At 51.6% G+C, this 16,936-nt stretch overlaps 2 protein-coding genes across 8 annotated transcripts; one reads left to right on the top strand and one right to left on the bottom strand.

The window, feature by feature from the left end:
• The first annotated feature begins 2,023 nt into the window (after positions 1-2,023).
• Positions 2,024-7,633, top strand: CA9 (carbonic anhydrase 9). Of its 4 annotated transcripts, none has more exons than XM_019729061.2 (11): positions 2,025-2,434; positions 3,249-3,278; positions 3,550-3,720; positions 3,871-4,013; positions 4,123-4,215; positions 5,288-5,354; positions 6,112-6,248; positions 6,459-6,594; positions 6,726-6,752; positions 7,199-7,280; positions 7,415-7,633. In XM_019729061.2, the coding sequence occupies exons 1-11, from the start codon at positions 2,089-2,091 to the stop codon at positions 7,479-7,481; spliced, it is 1,299 nt and encodes a 432-aa protein (XP_019584620.2). In that variant the 5' UTR covers positions 2,025-2,088; the 3' UTR covers positions 7,482-7,633. The 4 variants fall into 4 exon arrangements, with proteins under 4 accessions (XP_074186788.1, XP_074186789.1, XP_019584620.2 ...); XM_019729060.2 differs by having other exon boundaries at positions 2,027-2,434; positions 6,112-6,269; XM_074330687.1 differs by lacking the exon at positions 4,123-4,215 and having other exon boundaries at positions 2,024-2,434; positions 6,112-6,269.
• A 972-nt stretch (positions 7,634-8,605) lies between these two features.
• Positions 8,606-16,066, bottom strand: TPM2 (tropomyosin 2). 4 transcript variants are annotated; one of them, XM_019729065.2, is made up of 9 exons: positions 15,824-16,066; positions 15,260-15,385; positions 12,230-12,363; positions 12,021-12,138; positions 11,853-11,923; positions 11,637-11,712; positions 11,073-11,135; positions 10,839-10,908; positions 8,606-8,754 (listed from the first exon to the last, which is right to left on the bottom strand). In XM_019729065.2, exons 1-9 carry the CDS (start codon positions 15,935-15,937, stop codon positions 8,672-8,674), a joined length of 855 nt encoding a protein of 284 aa, XP_019584624.1. In that variant the 5' UTR covers positions 15,938-16,066; the 3' UTR covers positions 8,606-8,671. The 4 variants fall into 4 exon arrangements, with proteins under 4 accessions (XP_019584624.1, XP_019584622.1, XP_019584623.1 ...); XM_019729063.2 differs by lacking the exon at positions 11,637-11,712 and adding an exon at positions 11,316-11,391 and having other exon boundaries at positions 15,824-16,065; XM_019729064.2 differs by lacking the exon at positions 8,606-8,754 and adding an exon at positions 9,524-9,856 and having other exon boundaries at positions 15,824-16,065.
• Positions 16,067-16,936: the final 870 nt, after the last annotated feature.

The following is a 16,936-nucleotide window of genomic DNA, read 5'->3' on the forward strand; positions in this document are numbered from 1 at the left end:
GTCAGCTCCCTGGGGGCAGGGAAGTCATCTGAATCAATTTGGTTTTTCTCAAACCCAGGCAAGGTGATCTGCAGAGAAAATACTCAATAATGGTTGTTGAATAAAAGAATGACTCAATCAATCAAGTATTGAACCCTGCCCTTATGGAGCTCAAGGCTACTAGAGCAGATAAAATGTCATAAATCATCCTAATATGAATTAGATGGTGGACAAAGTTATTAACAAGGGCAGAAAAGCACTGTGGTGGGTGAGGCACCAGAAATCTCTTCCAGTGGTGCAATTAGTCAAGAAAGACTTCCTGGAAGTCTTGAGTAATAGAAGGGTTTTAGACAGGGGAGATAGTAAAACTATATATATATATATATATATATATATATATATATGTATTTTAGTAAAACTAACATGGTAGTGGGTGCACTAGCAGAGTGGAAGCTGGCTGAGGCATCTGAGTGGGTCTTGGGACCCCTGCTGTGCCGGCCATTACCTCTTTAGATAAGAGATCATGAGGCTGTCATGAGAGGTCCCTGGAGTAAGGGGCTAGTTACCAACAAAATTAGATATATTTCACTATATTTAATTAACCTATACAGCCATACAGGTGTGTACCTACTGAACGTCAGTTCCAGATATGAACCTCCTGAGATGGCCTTACTGTCTTTTCTGGTTTGTTGAAGCCATAGGGACCTTATTAGAATGTGAGTTACAGAACAGTAGAGGCTGTTCTCCAGTCCAGTGCTGCATCCCCCTAGAGCCTAGAACAGAACCTGGAGGACTGGAGGAGGCTCAATAAATATTTGTTAAATGAACAGGCAGAGACTGGGAACCCCAGGCCCATTCTTGGGGTCCTCATACTTACTCTTCCTCTCCTTTCACCCACTCTCCCCCTATAATCCATGCTCTAGACACAGCCCTTCACCTCCCAGTCCTAATATGAGAATTGGATTCTGTCATTCTCCTGTTCAAAATATTTGATGCCTCCCCTTTGCCCAGAATACCATTCTTTCCATTGTTTATTACCAATTAAACTGCTGCTTCTTCACAACCCTGACCAAATTTGCTTACTTCTGTATTACCTTCTGAGGCAGAATTCAATCTCTTGCTCCTAAATCTTATAATAGTGTTTGCCCTCACTCCCTAAACAGTGAGCTCCTCAGGACAAGGGCTATCATTCATTCCTGCACGTTTAGCCCAGTGCCTGACATATAGTAAAAGCTAAATAAATATTTGTTGACTATAAGGGTGATTGGCATTCCCGGGAGCAAGAACTAGATGACAAAGGTGGTCAAAGGTTTGGGGGGGAAAATGAATAGTTTAATCTGGCCTTAGTATGAAGAGCAGTAAGAGATAAGATGGAAAGTTCTCTTGGGTAAGATTTTGAAGGGGCATAGAAGTCAGCTAGAGGGAGAAGATAGGTGCACGGAAGATACTGTGGGAAGCAACGGGAAGCCAATGAACGGTTTTGAGCGGAGATTTAATATGATGAAAAATAAATGTAGTTTAACCCCATCAGAGTCCTTCTCATACATACACTGTTTTCCATTCATACTCAAATTCACCTCCTACTACCCATTCATCCTCCCCCTCACCCACAGGCTTCTGTAGCAGCTTGCCCTACCCCTTTACCTGCTTCCTAGCTGGGCAGGGAATACACATGGGCTACTACCCTCTCAGCCAGAGGATGTGGGGGGCCCAGCTCCCTGTCTTTTTCTGTCCCTGCCTGGGGCTGGGAAGCAGGCCAGGGTTAGCTGAGGCTGCCTGGCAGGCAACCGGGTGGTGCCAGGGAAAGCCTGTGCTGCCATGTGGTGCCTTGGGTTCTAAGCTGAGCCCATGACCCCAATAACCTTGTGCCTGCACACATACCTGCATTCACTCCACCCCCAATCTAGGCTTTGGTATCAAGGAGGGGGCACAGCGCCAGAAAGACCTGAGGAACTTTGGCTTCATTTCTAGAAAAGGGCACTCTGAGTCAGGCTGCTCCCCTCCAGGCTTGCTCCTCCCCCACCCAGCTCCTGTTTCCAATGCACGTACAGCCCGTACACACTGTACAGCCCGTACACACCGTGTCCAGGACATCCTACAGGCAGCCACATGGCTCTCCTGTGCCCCAGTCCCTGGCTCCCTCTGTTGATCCCAACCCCTGCCTCGGGACCTACTGTGCAACTGCTGCTGTTACTGCTGCTCCTGGTACCTACCCAACCCCAGAGTCTTCCCAGGATGCAGAGGACTCCCTCCATGGGAGGAGATTCGTCTGGGGAAGATGATCCACTGGGCAAGGAGGACCTGTCCAGTGAAGAGGATCCACCTGGAGAGGAGGACCCACCTGGAATGAAGACAGAATCAGGAGAAGAAGACTCTCTGAAATTAGAGGATCTACCTACTGGTGAGACTCCCAGGGACACTCAAGTGCCCCAGAATAATCACAGGAACAACAAAGGTAAGTCGTCATCAGCCCTCAGGTTTGTGCCTCTCCTCATTAAAGCCCATCCCAGGCAAGGATTATTCAGGGAAGGAGAGGAGCCTGTACTCTGACCGTAGCCTTTCCCAACCCCAGGGGCTCCCATGCCACTAGATCCTTCACCTCTTTCAGAGCTAGAAGGGGGACAGATGGGGAGAGAAAAATGGGACACAGATGGAGAGAGGTGAGTAGGAAGAGATGGGAAAGAAGAAAGGGGAAGGTTGGAGAGGAGACAGACATGAGGAATGTGGAAAGAGAAAACACAGAGAGAAGTGAGAGTATGAGACAAGAGAAAAGATGGGGGTACCAGAGGAAGAGCCGGAAGGGCTTGTAGAGATGACCTCATCTTCAGTATACAGGTGAGGAAACTGAGACCTAGGAAGAAGGAAACAGCAGGTAGGGGGACCTGGTATCTTGACTCCCAAGCTAGGAACTTTGGGATAAGAGTTGGAGGCCAGAAAGGGAAGGGGGATGAGTGGGGGAGAAAGGATGGTCTACTGATTTGAGCCTTGAGACTGAGACCCCCACCCACTTTACTAAGACAGTGGTTGCAAACTGGTATCTCCAGGGCCAGTAGGATCTTTGTGTAGCTCACCATGCTGTGGTGTCAAATTTGGCTGCACTCTATTGTGCTTTACACATGACCCGCTTTAGGCATGTTACCTGCTGTGCCCCTCCCTGTAAGGCATCTGAGTTTGCGCAGCTCTGCTAGTGAGGGGGGCCCACATGGATCTGGCCACCGGCGAGGGGCTGGGCTCAAAGATCAGCCTCCTTATCCTCCTCTTTTATGCAGGGGATGACCACAGTCATTGGCGCTATGGAGGTGAGACACCCACCACCTGCACAGACCTATGTTGGACACCCAGCTCTGACCTGCCCTCCAACCATCCCTGAACTCTGGTCCTGGGCGTCCCACCCACTGCATCCACATCTGCCAGGCCCCCAAAACGCCCGCTACCTGTCTGTGTCCACATCCCTGATTTCTACTTCCCGCGCCAATGTCTTCTGACTCCACCCCACACTTTTTCTACCGCTCGTCCCTAACAGTTCCTGATCTTATCACCAGACTTCCTGTCCATACTGTTCCACCACAGGCGGCCCACCCTGGCCCCAGATGTCCCCAGCCTGCGCTGGTCGCTTCCAGTCCCCGGTAGATATCCGCCCGGAGCACGCCGTATTTTTCCCCGCCCTGCGACCCCCGCAACTCCTTGGCTTTGAGCTCTCGTCACTCCCCAAACTGCACCTGCGCAACAACGGCCACACGGGTGAGGCGGTCCCGAAACCTCAGGGAGGGGCGGAGGCTATCTGCGGATGGGACGGGGCCTAGCGAAGAGGGACGGCCTGGGCGGTGCTTGGGGGTTAGGCTGGCTCTCAGGGGCGGGGCAGCGTCATATTCACCTGCTCTCCCCCCGCAGTGCAGCTGACTCTGCCTCCCGGAATGGAGATGGGCCTGGGTCCCGGGCGGGAGTACCGGGCGCTGCAGCTGCATCTGCACTGGGGGGCTGCTGGTCGCCCGGGTTCGGAGCACACGGTTGGCGGCCAACATTTCCCCGCCGAGGTGAGCGCTCAGCTGTCGGCGGAGGGACGAAATGAATCGTGGGCAAGATCCCCAGAAATGGGGCGCGGGCAGGAGATCTTGCCCACGCCTACCTGCCTGTCCTCTCCAGATCCACGTGGTTCACCTTAGCACTGCATTTGCCAAAGTTGACGACGCCTTGGGGCGCCCAGGGGGCCTGGCCGTGTTGGCTGCCTTTCTGCAGGTACCAGCCTCGACAGCCCTCCACTCCCTGCTTCCCCGTGCGCCCGGGCTCAGTATATCTTGCCCTCAGAGGCCCCATCCCAGCACTCACCCTGGCACCTGGCTATCATCCTCATTCTCTCTTTAGTTTATTCATTCAACACCCACTGGATTACAAAAAGGATTCAGAAACTGTGGGTCCTTGTCTCTAAGGAGCCCACAGCCAGTGAGGGAAGCTGACAGGGTAGACACATACAAACGACACAGAGTAAAAGAGGTGGTCAGGGGAGACTTCTCAGAGGAAGTGAAACTTAAAGCTTTCACTAGTGGGAAATAAAAGGGGATATTCTGTGCAGAGCAAACGGTATGTGCAAAGACTCAAAGAATATGACTCATTCAGGGAATGGTAGATGCAATAAAATGGACATCAGGAAGAGTAATTTCTCTACTGCTCCTATAACCCACAATTTCCCCTTTGTGAAATGCAATGAAGTCTAGAGAAACATCTAGTGACCTCTTTGGACCTGTAATGATCAAGGCTACAAACACAGTGATTAGAGGAGGCTAGTAAAATGGAGGGATGGTGAGACATCTGCTAGCTTCACTCTTGCCCTTACTCCTTAATACTACTAGCCTCAGAACACAAAGTTCAGAGAAGTGCCTTGGAAATCACATGTTCTTGCTCCAAAAGTCAACATATGAATTATTAAGGTGAATGCAGAGGTAACACGAATACAAAGGTTATTACAGTTTTCGGGGGTGAAGCATGGAGTGTATGTGAAGTGTGAAGATAGCATTGAGTGAGTCTTGAAAAGTGAGTAGGGCCTAGGTCAGGAGGGCCCCTACCCTAGTAAAGTGTCCACCTTCCTCCTCCTCCTCCAATCTGCCACTGAAAACTAGCCCACCAAGCTTCTTAGGTTAGTTTGCACAGTAAGAGTAAGTCAACTTTGAGTAATAATACACAAGATTTTGTGTGTTCCCAGCATGCTCAGAGCTAAGGAATGAGGAAGGGAAGTGGGAACCCCACCTCACCTTCAGACCTCCAGCCATGGCCCTAAATACATGTATACCTGTCTTGCACTATCGTCTCCTAGGAAGGTCCAGAAGAAAACAGCGCCTATGAGCAGTTGCTGTCGCATTTGGAAGAGATCGCTGTGGAAGGTATGGAGTTGGGTCCCTCATGCAGGGAGAGGGTTGATGTGTGAACTGGCCCACGATGATCTTGATAATAACTATGAAGGTGAATAGAGGCAAACAGGCAAAGGCCAACTGCTGCCCACAGCCTTTATGGTTAAAAACCAAACAAAAATAAGACAAAAAAAACAAATAAGACCAAAAAAACTAGTGTTTGGAACTTCCGGGATTGAAGAGCTAAAATTTTTCTGAGAAATGTCTATTCTCCTTATAAACATCAAACATTTTAAATTTGTAAATACTTACGTTGGAAATCTTTTCCTTCTCAGTCACTCTTGGTCATTTTAAACCTCACGTACCCTGCTGGATCTTAAGTTTTGCTGAACTAGAAGGAATTGTGATTTTTCAGTTTTTGTCTGTTTTTTATAGTTATAAAAATCTATTTATATTTATTTACAAGTTATTCAGCTTATTTTCCCTTTTGATTCACACTGAGCATTAATTTGTGGTCCAGCATTTTATTATAGTAGGCAAAGTAAGAGTGAAAACTCAGAGCGAGGACCTAAGCAGCAATTTTCTCACTCTGTGAGGCTCCGAAGCCCTTTACTTTCTTCTGAGTTGTGTCTTATGCTGAGTTATGGGAAGGGAGACACTTAGTGAAGAAGTGGTCTCAGGGAGTTGAGTCGACTTGGCTTCTGGGATATGAAACTGTATCCCTATACCCCAAAGCTTTGGAGGGGCATGATCTACGTAGGTGAGATTCCAGCACAGGTCCTCTCCACAGACTCAGAGATTTGGGTGCCAGGACTGGATGTATCTGCACTGCTGCCCTCCGACCTCAGCCACTACTTCCGATATGAGGGCTCTCTGACCACACCCCCCTGTGCCCAGGGGGTCATCTGGACTGTGTTCAACCAGACAGTGAGGCTGAGTGCTAAGCAGGTGGGGCTGGAGCATGGTGTTGACCTAGGGGACATGGGGTAAGGGGTACAGGATGAGGTGAGAAAGGAGGCGTAAGGAAAGGGCTGTGTGGGGCACGAGGACATTGAAGGTGAAGCCTGAGGTGCTGGCTGTGAGTACGCCTGTGACCCTTTTGTTTCCTTGTCCCGACCTCCCTAATGACCTCCCTAGCTCCACACCCTCTATAGCTCACTGTGGGGACCTGAGGACTCTCGGCTACAGCTGAACTTTCGAGCCATGCAGCCTTTGAATGGGCGAATCATTGAAGCCTCCTTCCCTATTGGAGTGGAGCAGACTGTTAAGCCAGGTGCAGCTTTGTCTGGTATCCCATGTAACCATGTCCCCCCAACCACAGGTCCCTCATCCTCCCATATGTCCTCATTTGTCTGTCACTGGTAGTCACAGCCCCCGGCCCTAATGTCTCCTTTTTCTCTTCAGTCCACCTGAATTCCTGCCTTGCTGCTGGTGAGTTTGTGTTCTTCCTCATGAGTTTGTGTTCTTCCTCTGGCTCCTGAAGCCGGGGTCACCCCTTGGCACTGTTCAGCCCCAGGGGCTAGTCAGGACCACCTCTGCTGCCTCTACTTTTCCATAGAATAGACTTCCAATCCCAATAGGGTAGTGTCAGATCAAGGTGGAAGTTCCCCTATTGTCCCCAGGGCAAGAGTTGGTCATAATGAAGCCCGAGAAATCTCCTAGCATCCTTCTTCTCCAACAACTTCTTTCACTTCCTTTTCAGGGAGGAAAAAGGTGTTTCTCTTGCTCCTCCCTGTGTATCACTGCCATCCCTTTACTAGCCTCTTCTGAATTCTGAGATACTGAGGGCAGTAGGGGGAGGGGATACACAGAAGTAGGCCCTGAGGAAACCCCACAAACTCCTTTTTACTCTGAGGCAGCCTCTCCTCTACCTCTAGGTGACATTCTGGCCCTGATTTTTGGAATCCTCTTTGCGGTCACCAGCATCGCCTTCTTTGTGCAAATGAGAAGGCAGCAAAGGTATGTTTATACTGACCCTCTCCCTCAGGCACAGCTCCCAACTCCCATGTGGAATCCAGAACAGCTTCATGTAAATTGCACACAAATGAGTTCATCCTGGGCCAGTTTTTTGATTAGGCTTCCCTGTTATGTAGACACCCAACTGGGACCAATGGCAGTGTTAGCTACCACCCAGCAGAAGTCACCGAAACTGTTGCCTAGAGGCCTGGAACTGGGAGAATATGCAGAAAGAAGTCAGCCAAAGGAATCTGAGGGGGAGCTGGAGACTTTGTTTCGTCCTGCCCATTACGCCACTTTTTAATTGCCAAGATTTTTTTTTTAAAAAAATAAATGTTTCTAATATGTGGAAGGTATCATTGTTTCCCAAATCAGGATGGTGTATTCATTTCCTATTGCTGCCATAACAAATGATCGCAAACTTAATGGTAATGCAAATTTATTCTCTTAGACTTCTGGAGGTCAGAAGTCCAAAATGAATCTTATGGGGCAAGTCAAGGTGTCAGCAGGGCTGGTTCCTTCTGGACACTGAGGGGAGAATGTTTCGTTGCCTTTTTCAGCTTCTAGAAGCTTGTGGTCCCTTCCTCATATCACTCCAACCTCTTGTTTCCACGGTCACATCTCCTGCAACTGCCTCTTATAAGGACGCTTGTGATTTCCCTGGGCCTATCCAGATAACCTAGAATAATCTCCTCGTCTCAAAATCCTTAGCTTAATCACAAGGTCCCTTTCCCACGTAAAGTCACATTTCACAGGGTTAGGGTATGGACATCTTTGGTTTGGGGGCATTATTCTGCTCTCAGGAAGGGGGCAGAAATGACTGATATTGTTGGAATGACTGTGTGTGTATAGAGCAATGCATATGTCTAGGTGTAGGGCAGGCTCAGCCTCTAGGCTTAAAATAACATTGAAGATTTTGGGCTTTCACCCTGCACAAGTAAAATCTGTGTAGCTTTGCAGTCTTGCCATCAAACTGTGTTATCTGGCTCAGCCACCTACTGGAATGGGGCAGAGCCTCTGACAGCAGCTCCTTTGCCCTGTGGGGAGTAAGGCCAAGGATGTCCCCACAGTCCTACCGGGCCTCTCTGCTTCACACAACCTGTTCACAACCCTTTCTCAATGAGCCCAGAGCCCCCACCCCTTGGCTCCCATAGAAAAGGAAGTCTTGTCACAGAGCATGGACCCAGACCCTGCTCACTTAGGTCCTTCTAATTCCATGGGTCCTTCCAATTCCATTGCTCCCCTCAGGCATCCTCTCAGCCTTCTCCACTTTGGAAAATTACCACCACCATTGCCCACACCAAAGAAAGGCTTAAAGGGCCCTGTGATGCCAGGAATATCAGTTTTATTGGATTGGGCGGCAACTATAGCCTGGCTGGAGGCAGGGCCAGCCCTCACAGGTTGTTGAGTTCCAGCAGAGTCTGGTCGAGCGTCTGGTGAATCTCCACGTTCTCTTCCTTGGCACTGGCCAAGGTCTCTGTGAGAAGAAGCAACACATGAGGAGAGGAAGGGAAGACACGAGGGGAGAGACATGACAAGGGATGTGACAAATAGACGTGGAGTGGGTTGGAGGCACACGAAGACACAAGCATTCAGGGAGCTGAGGACACCATGGGAGGGGCAAATGGATGGACTGACCAGGCAGACATGGGTGCCTCCCTCAAGGCTTCGGGGTCATGGAGGTAGGACGGGAAGGCTTGAGTCATAAATTAATTTACCCTCCTTCTTTAGAAGGTTTAAGAGTTGGAAACAGAAGGAAAGACAAAGACTGAGCCAGGAAAGGGAAGGCCAGACAGACAGACTTGAGGCAGGAAACAGACCTGCAGTGAAAGCCCCACGTTGTTGGCATCCAGTGTTTTTCCAAACTTCATCTCAAGGACTTTCCCAACCTTCCGACCCTCCCTTGCACCTGACCACCCCATCTCCCTTCCAGTCATTCCTTGAGATCCTGGAACCCCAGCTGAGTGCTCCGAGGTCAGTGATAGGTCTGGGTCTGTAGAGGCACCACAGGGCTCATGGTGACTGAAGGGGTCATACATGCCCACATGCAGCAGTGACAGAAAGTGACAGACTGGGAGTGCTCGTGTAGAGGGGATTTCAGTGTGGGCCACAGAGCTTTGTGTGTGAGCTCAGTGGGGGGATGTCACAAGATTGGGGGTGTCTGTAGGAGCCAAGGTCTCAGCAGTGAACTAGGGGTAGCGGGTAGGGGGTGAAGGAAGTGCTCTCTAGAGGGCAGGAAAACAGCATGAAGACCAAGTTGAGTTTATTAAGCAGCCTAAAGAGGTAGAGGCCGGTGGGTGGAGGGGCCAATGGTTGGATAGAGGGAAGAAGCAAGTGTCAGGGTGGGCAGCTCATGTGACAGAGGTTCTCCTAGGCTGCGCCCAGCCTGGCTGTGCAATGTTGGCAATTTTTGCTCCTCCTGCCTGGCCCCCTCCTCATAGAGAGAATGGAAGGAAGAGGAGAGAAGGGGCGGAGGGGGAAAAACTGGTGAGAGGCTCAGAGAGAGGTGATGTCATTGAGTGCGTTGTCCAGCTCCTCGCTGATGGCCTTGTACTTCATCTTCTGTGCATAGACTTCATCTGGGGGGGGGGGATCCAGGGATGGGTGGGAGTGTGGGGAGAGGGAATAGAGGGAAAGAGGAAAGGAAGGAGTGAGGGTAATGGAAAGAGAGAACAAGAATCAGAAAGAGGTGGACAAAGATGAAGTGAAAGAGACAGGCCGGAGAAGAGGCTGGACAGCTGTCAGGGCTCCCCCGCTCCCCTCTCTGTAGCCATCTCTTTTGTCCTTCTCTGCACCCTAAACTGGTTCTTGTCCCAGGAGCTCCTGCCTCCCCTGGGGATCTGGGAGCACAGTGCTTTGGATAAGCAGGAGTGCTTGTTTCAGGGGGAGAGTATTTAAGCCAGAAATGTCTGAAGTCCTATGAAGTTGGTGATAAAATTGAGGGTTGCCAAGAAGGCTGGAAACAAGAGAAATTGGAATTATAAAAGTAAAAGATTATTGTAGAATAAAAAGGAGAGATAGTTTTAGGCACAACGTTGATGATAGTGAGAAATAGCCACAGACTAGCAAATACCTGGATGTTTGTTTTCACCAAATCTAACTTAAAATAGTGTTTTCCATTAACGCTGTCTTCCAAACCTAGACATTAAACCGAATAGCTCTCTATTTAATAAAGAAGGCTCTGTGATATAGCTGTGTTGTGTTGCACTTGGAGTCCGAATTGTGTAAATCGTGCTACTCAGTGTGGTCTGAGGACCAGCAACATCGGCTTTATCAGAGAGCTTATCAGATACAGAAATTCTCCAGCCCAAAGTCAGCAATCATTTTGCAGTAGGACACAGGAATCTGTATTTTAAAACCTCTCTGGGGGAGTCTCATGCACGCTCAAATTTGAGAAGCACTGGAGTTGTAGCTGATAGGTACCGACCACTGGAGTTTGTGGTGTCCTAGGTGGTCCAGCCCTAATTTATTGGGATGTGAAGATAAGGGACAGACTGACAGTCATGGGGAGTGCAGACCTACTTAAAAAGGTTTGGGGGTACAGGGGAGTATCCTTTTTACCTTCCAGGTCATCAATGGTTTTCTCCAATTTTGCCACAGACCTTTCGGCAAACTCTGCTCGGGTCTCAGCCTGGGAGTAAAGGCAAGATGTAGACACACAAAAAACTTAGGCCCTCCCAGACACTCTCACTTAAGTCGACCTCTTCCATCCCCATCCCCAAATGCCCATCACAGGCAGTCTCTGACCAGGACTGGGGGGCTTGAGGGGAGGCTTGGGACTGGAAGGACTCTCACCTCCTTTAGCTTCTCCTCCAGCAGTTTGATCTCCTCTTCATATTTATCTTCTTTGGTGGAATACTTTTAGGGACGTATATATGCCATCAGTAGATCGCCTCCACAAATCCTTCATTTCTCCTCTGAACCCCACAGACTACTCATGATCTTATCTCCATTGAACACCCAGCCCCACCTTGTCTGGGCCCATCACCTCCCTCTCCTGCAGGACCCCATCCTTACTGCCCTTCTACCCCCCTCTACCTTGTCTGCTTGGGCTTCCAGGGATTTCAAGTTGTTGGTAACAATTTTCAGCTCCTCCTCTAGGTCCCCACATTTACTGCAGGGGGTGTGTGGCAGGGTGGGGTGTGACGGCACAGTGCGGGGAGACAGTGGAGATGGCACAGTGGGGGAGGGGTGGAGGAGAGAAGAGAAGAGCAAAGTTGTGAGAGTGACAGCAGACAGAGTTTGGAAGCCCCAGGCCCTTCCCTACCCCCAGCAGGTGAGAGAGAGCAGCCTGAGATGGAGGAGAAGGTGAGCTGAGAGAAGGCGCCATGGCCCAGAAAGGTCCAGAGAGGTCACTACCTCCTCCTCTGAGGCTATCAGGGACTTGAGGGCCTGGTCCATGGTTCGAAGTTCCTCCTCCAGCTGCCTGGCTCGGCTAGGGGCAGCGGGTAGGGGTCAGAGGACAGGATGTGTCCCTATGGCCCCAAGTCTGAGAAGCTGCTTCCGCACTGTGCAGAGTGCCCCATAACCACAGGCTCAGGCCAAGTTCCACTCGCCACCCCAGGGTATCCTTACCTCTCAGCCACTTCAGCTCTCTCTTCTGAGCGTTCCAGCTCTCCTTCCAGGATCACCAGCTTCCTGGCCACCTGGGAGCAGTGGGGAGACAGAAGGAGTCGATTCATGGTGAATGACTTGGGGTGTCTGGAGCTTGGGAGTGAGAAGGAAGTGGAGCTGGCCTGTCACCTCCTCATATTTGCGGTCTGAATCCTCAGCGATGTGCTTGGCCTCCTTCAGCTGCATCTCCTGAAGCTCCATCTTTTCCTCATCTTTCATGGCTCGGTTTTCAATGACCTTCATTCCTCTGAGAGGCAGCGAGAAGGGTGAGATCAGGACCAGCAGAGACAGTCTTCCCACCCTATCCCTGTCTCACCCTCTGAGGGTCCCCTGCCCACCTCTCACTCTCATCAGCTGCTTTCTCAGCCTCCTCCAGCTTTTGCAGGGCTGTAGCCAGGCGCTCCTGCGCCCGGTCCAGCTCCTCCTCTACCAGCTGAATGCGGCGGTTCAGGGAGGCCACATCTGCCTCAGCCTGTGGGTCAAAGGTCAGAGGTCAAAAGGCTTTCTCTGCTTTGGATGAAGATCAGTGAGATTCCAGAAGATAGTAAGAGTCTTGTCAAAAAAAAAAAAAAAAAAAGAAAAAAGAAAAAGAAAAACAACCCTAGGCTTCCTGGCTTCCAGATTTTCAACCTATTTTTTCTCCCTCACTAACCGTCTATCTTCTGCCCAGACTCTATGCTCCAGTCCAAAATATTACTCCCCTGCTACAGGGCCAATTCGGGCACTGTGCATAGTTAGTCTCCCAGTGGTTATCTGCATACAGGTGCCTCTGTACCCTCCCACAATACTGCAAGTGCTGGGACCAGGTAGGTCTGAGGCAGCCCTGACTCCACAGCAGAGCCTGAGCCAGGTAAGGGGATGGGGAAGAATCAGGCCAATCAGACCTCACTGCTGCTAAAAATAGCCAATCACAAAGTCAAGCTCCAGGGATGTCACCAGTTGCTAGGCATACTCCCAGGGAGGGGCTCAGGAGGCTAGCCAGGCCTGCATGGGACAGCCATGGTGTAGCAAGGGGTTCTCTGCCAAGGTGGAGAGGCAACTGGCGGTGGTGCAAGGGCAATGTGACTGACAGATACTGAGCCACTAATCCTAAAATATAGAGGCAAGACCATGGAGATTTTGGAGAAGGTCCATGGAAACAATGACACCTTGAAAAAAGGAAAGGGCAGAGCAAGAAGGGCCCCAACAAAAGAAAATGAGACAAGCAGTACAGTTTGGTATTATGAGCATTGGCTCTGAGTCAGATTGTTGTCTTTGAGCCACAGCTTAGCCACTCAACACTTGTGTGACCTTGGGCAACTTATTTAGTCTCTCTAAGCCTCAGTTTCCTCCTTTTTAAATCCTAGTTGACAATAGCAGTTCCTTTGTAGGCAGTACTGAGAATGCAGTACATCGTACTTCTAATACTCATCAAGACCACCTGGGAGGCTTATAAAACTAAACAGAAATCTCCAGGGCAGGAGCTTGAAAATCTTTTTTTATTTTAAAGCTCGCAAGCAAGTCTGATGATTTTGGGAAATAATAAAATAATATACAGAAAGCACCTGAGCACATTGTCTGCAGAGTCTACACTCCATAAATGTTAGATTATCCCTGGCTCTTCTTTAGAGACAAAGACATAGAGATCCTGAGATTTACGAGGAGAAAGGACCAGTATAGGGAAGAAGTGAGTGAGAGGGAAGAGACGGGTGGCAGCACTGGGGGGAGGGGGTAGCAAGCAGGTCCTGGGTGGTACTGTAGGGCAGGGTAAACACAGTACCATATATAGAAAGTAGTTATAGCTTGTCCTCCAGGTGCTGAAGGCCACCTAGAGTGACAAGAGCCCATCATGGGCACTGGGCCAAATGACTCAGTGCGGAAGGATTCTGGGGACAGCACTGGGGGTTGGGAAGAATGACTTGGGGACACTGGGGGGGGGGCCTACTCTAGAGAGAGATGAGACTCTGTAGAAGGAAAACTCTCTTCACAGTAGTGAAGTGACAAATAACTCTGGCAGTCTTGGGTTCCTCATCAGAAGACTGACTGACATTTGCCATTTTCTGCTTCTTAAGCTCTTCCCAGTTATGGATGTTGCTCTCTAGCCACAGAAGGACACTACCGTCCCCACTAGACAAATGGGAAGCAAGAGAGAAGGGAGAAACTGAGGGAGGCACTGTGCAAGTTAAGTGCTGCATTCAAGGTCACACAATAAATTTAGGCAGTTTCCTTTCTACGCCTGGCACTGTGCTGCCCTGCTTCCCCGGCTCTGTCCCTGTCCACCTTCCTCCCCTCCAGCCCCCACCCAGCTCCTTGGGTTTCCAGTCCTGCCTCCAGCTGCACTGGGCCTTGGTTATTTATAGAGTGTCAGATGCCCAGGGTTGTCTTTGCTAGCAGCTGCAGGTCAGTTCCCTCCCAAGTGCCAGGGCTGGTGGAGAACCAAAACCAAAGGCTGGAGGTCAGAGAAACCAACCCAGGTTGGGAATGGGGGGAGGGAATTGAGGAACATGGATAATGGTCAACACAAACAGTAATGTCATCTCTGATCTCAGATGTTTAGACCATGCTTATGCTAATCCCACCATCTACCCAAGGGTAGGCTCATCTTAAACTTAATCCTGGGCGAAAGGCAAATGGGGAAACTGAGGCAGAAAATGGTATTAGTAACCATGTCCAAAGTCATATGGCCCTTCTTCTACCTCATGGTGGGGGTTGGGAATGACAGAAGGTGGAGAAGTCTGGTTAGAGGGTGTGGGTCGGGCAGAGAAATCTGAGCGAGCAGGACCTGCCAAAGTGGCTGCCTTGGCATTTGTGGCCCTGTCCCTTTGCCCTGTGGCCTGGCATGCTCTCGAAGGCTGACAGCTTAATGAGGGTAAATGAGGGGCCGATAGAACCTGAGCTGGGGCCCCAGTGCACAGCAGGGCCACTGGAGCCAGAGGTCAAGGCCAGGGAATTTCTAATGGCCCCCCAGGGGTGTAACTCAAGTCAGAGCCCATTTTTGGATTCTTCTCCCCCTTCCTCACCAACAAACCTACACTCACACCCTGCAAATGTAGCTGCAGTCTCCTCTCCATTTTCAGTGGGAGGATTAATTGAGGTAGATGGCAAATTCTTGTACTACCCGCCCCCACGATGACTCACTGCTTGATCACTGTACATTCTAAGAGCTGGAGCCAAATTACAAGACTACGTCCTCTGGGGGAAGTGGTAGGTGGTTTTGATTTACCCACTGCCTTGGATTATTTGTGCAAGCTCGCCCTGGCCTGAGTTCCTGAGAGGAAATCATTTCTGCCTTGGTGCTAGGGATATGTAGGTCCCCTTCTCCCTTCATCCCCATGTCTGGGGCCCTTCCCCGTGTGGTAACTCCCACCATTCCCCAGGTCCACACTCACATCAGTGGCCTTCTTCTCGGCCAGCTCCAGTTTCTCCTGGGCGTCCTTCACTGACTCAGAATACTTTTCCACCTCATCCTCCGTCCCCTTCAGCTTCTTCTGGAGGGCCTGCTGTTCTTCCTCCAACTGGGAGAGAGAAGCCTCAGTCAGCCAGGCCCAGGCCCAGGCCCAGGCCCAGGGAGGAGGCAGGGGTTTGTGGGAGGGGGTACTGAGAGATATTTAGAGGCTGTCAGGGAGGAAGAGGGATAGCAGAGGAGGGACAGTGCATCCAGGGGTGTTGGAGGGACCTGGTGGGGGTAGAAAGAGTTTCCAGCCCCCAGGAGCAGGGTCCATCATTACTCCCCCAAGGGCAGGAGTGGAAATTGGGGGACTGGGGCTCCCCAGCCTATGGTGGGTATGATGAAATGTGGCTCTGGCTAGGTCCCTGGGGTACTGTGAAGGCCCAGACCCCACACTGGACAGGAGAGAGCTTTGGACAGTAAGCCTCAGGCTAGGAGGCACAAGGCAGGGCCTACCCCGCCCTCGGTTCGAGGGAGGGGGTTGCACTGGGCCCGGGCCCCCCACCTGCTTGCAACGGTCCTCAGCTTGCTTCTTGTCGGCCTCGGCCTGCTCAGCGCGGTCGATGGCATTCTCCTTGTCCAGTTTTAGCATCTGCATCTTCTTCTTGATGGCGTCCATGGCTGCGATGTGGGACCGGCCGGCGGGCGGGCGGGGTGGACCGGGCGAACAGGGCTGGCTGCGAGGACTGGGCGCACGGGTGGCAAGCCAGGAGGACCCAGCGGCACTGGGATGTCCCCGCCGCGCGGACGCTTAAAAGGCTGGGAGGGACCGGGCGGAGCCGGGGGCCGGGACCCTCCCCCACCGCAGCCCAAACCTTGTAGGGGCAGAAGCACAACCCGGTCGGGGGGCGCGGTCGCCCCCTGCGCCCACCCCCTCGGGACCGCCCCCTCGGGGTCCCGCCTCTCCCTTACCACCGCCCCCCTCTCTCCTAGCCGTCGGAAGGGAAAAAGTAGCTGGGACAGTCTTTTGGAAAAACCCAAACACTGGGGAGGGGTGGGGAGGAGATCCTTGGGCTGGGGGCTCCACGCTTCCTCAGAGTGACGGCCTGGCCCAATGGCAGCTGCGGCAGGGGCCCATGGGGCTATTTCGGGGTGTGAGCTCAAAGCAGCTGCCTGGGCGCAGGCACTGGTGTGTCCCCCCCTCCCCCCTCAGCTGCAGCAGCCGCTGCCCTTAATTTAGAAGTTTCTCGTAAATCCCCCAGGATTAAATGTCTTTTGGGAGGCGGGGCTCCTCCGTGGTTCGGGTGCCTCAGTTTACCCTGAGTCCCAGAGTCTAGGTTTGCGTTATCGACGTGGTACTGATAACGTAGAGCGTCACCAGGGACTTAAGGAAACTGAGGCAGGAGGGGAACCCGGAGCGCAATGGGGAGAAAGCCGGGTTTGCTGCCCGCGAGGTGGTGGGGCCTGACCTCTCCTACCCTCGCTTCCCCTTTCAGCCCCTGCTCCTGGAGCCAGGGCCCCTCCTCTACAGTTGCCCGGCGGCTGGGAACCGAGCTCCGCGCCCCGCCTGCCCCACCCCCACGTGTCCCGCATACTTTCCACGCTGCTACAGCCCGACGGACACGCGCGCTCCCCGCCCCCACCTCCACCCGAGACGCATCCCTGTCCGCCTCCTCCT

This window comes from Rhinolophus sinicus, linkage group LG04 (assembly GCF_036562045.2).
Source record: "Rhinolophus sinicus isolate RSC01 linkage group LG04, ASM3656204v1, whole genome shotgun sequence".
Lineage (NCBI taxonomy): Eukaryota > Metazoa > Chordata > Mammalia > Chiroptera > Rhinolophidae > Rhinolophus > Rhinolophus sinicus.

Excerpts from the sequence above, each read along its gene's own strand:
- CA9 (XM_019729060.2), top strand. The coding sequence starts at position 2,089 with ATGGCTCTCCTGTGCCCCAGTCCCTGGCTCCCTCTGTTGATCCCAACC. Across the intron at positions 4,216-5,287 it reads TGTTGGCTGCCTTTCTGCAG|GAAGGTCCAGAAGAAAACAG; the intron begins GTACCAGCCTCG and ends ATCGTCTCCTAG. Across the intron at positions 6,270-6,458 it reads TGAGGCTGAGTGCTAAGCAG|CTCCACACCCTCTATAGCTC; the intron begins GTGGGGCTGGAG and ends TGACCTCCCTAG.
- TPM2 (XM_019729065.2), bottom strand. The coding sequence starts at position 15,937 with ATGGACGCCATCAAGAAGAAGATGCAGATGCTAAAACTGGACAAGGAG. Across the intron at positions 12,364-15,259 it reads CCGAGAAGAAGGCCACTGAT|GCTGAGGCAGATGTGGCCTC; the intron begins GTGAGTGTGGAC and ends TTTGACCCACAG. Across the intron at positions 11,136-11,636 it reads TGATAGCCTCAGAGGAGGAG|TATTCCACCAAAGAAGATAA; the intron begins GTAGTGACCTCT and ends CGTCCCTAAAAG.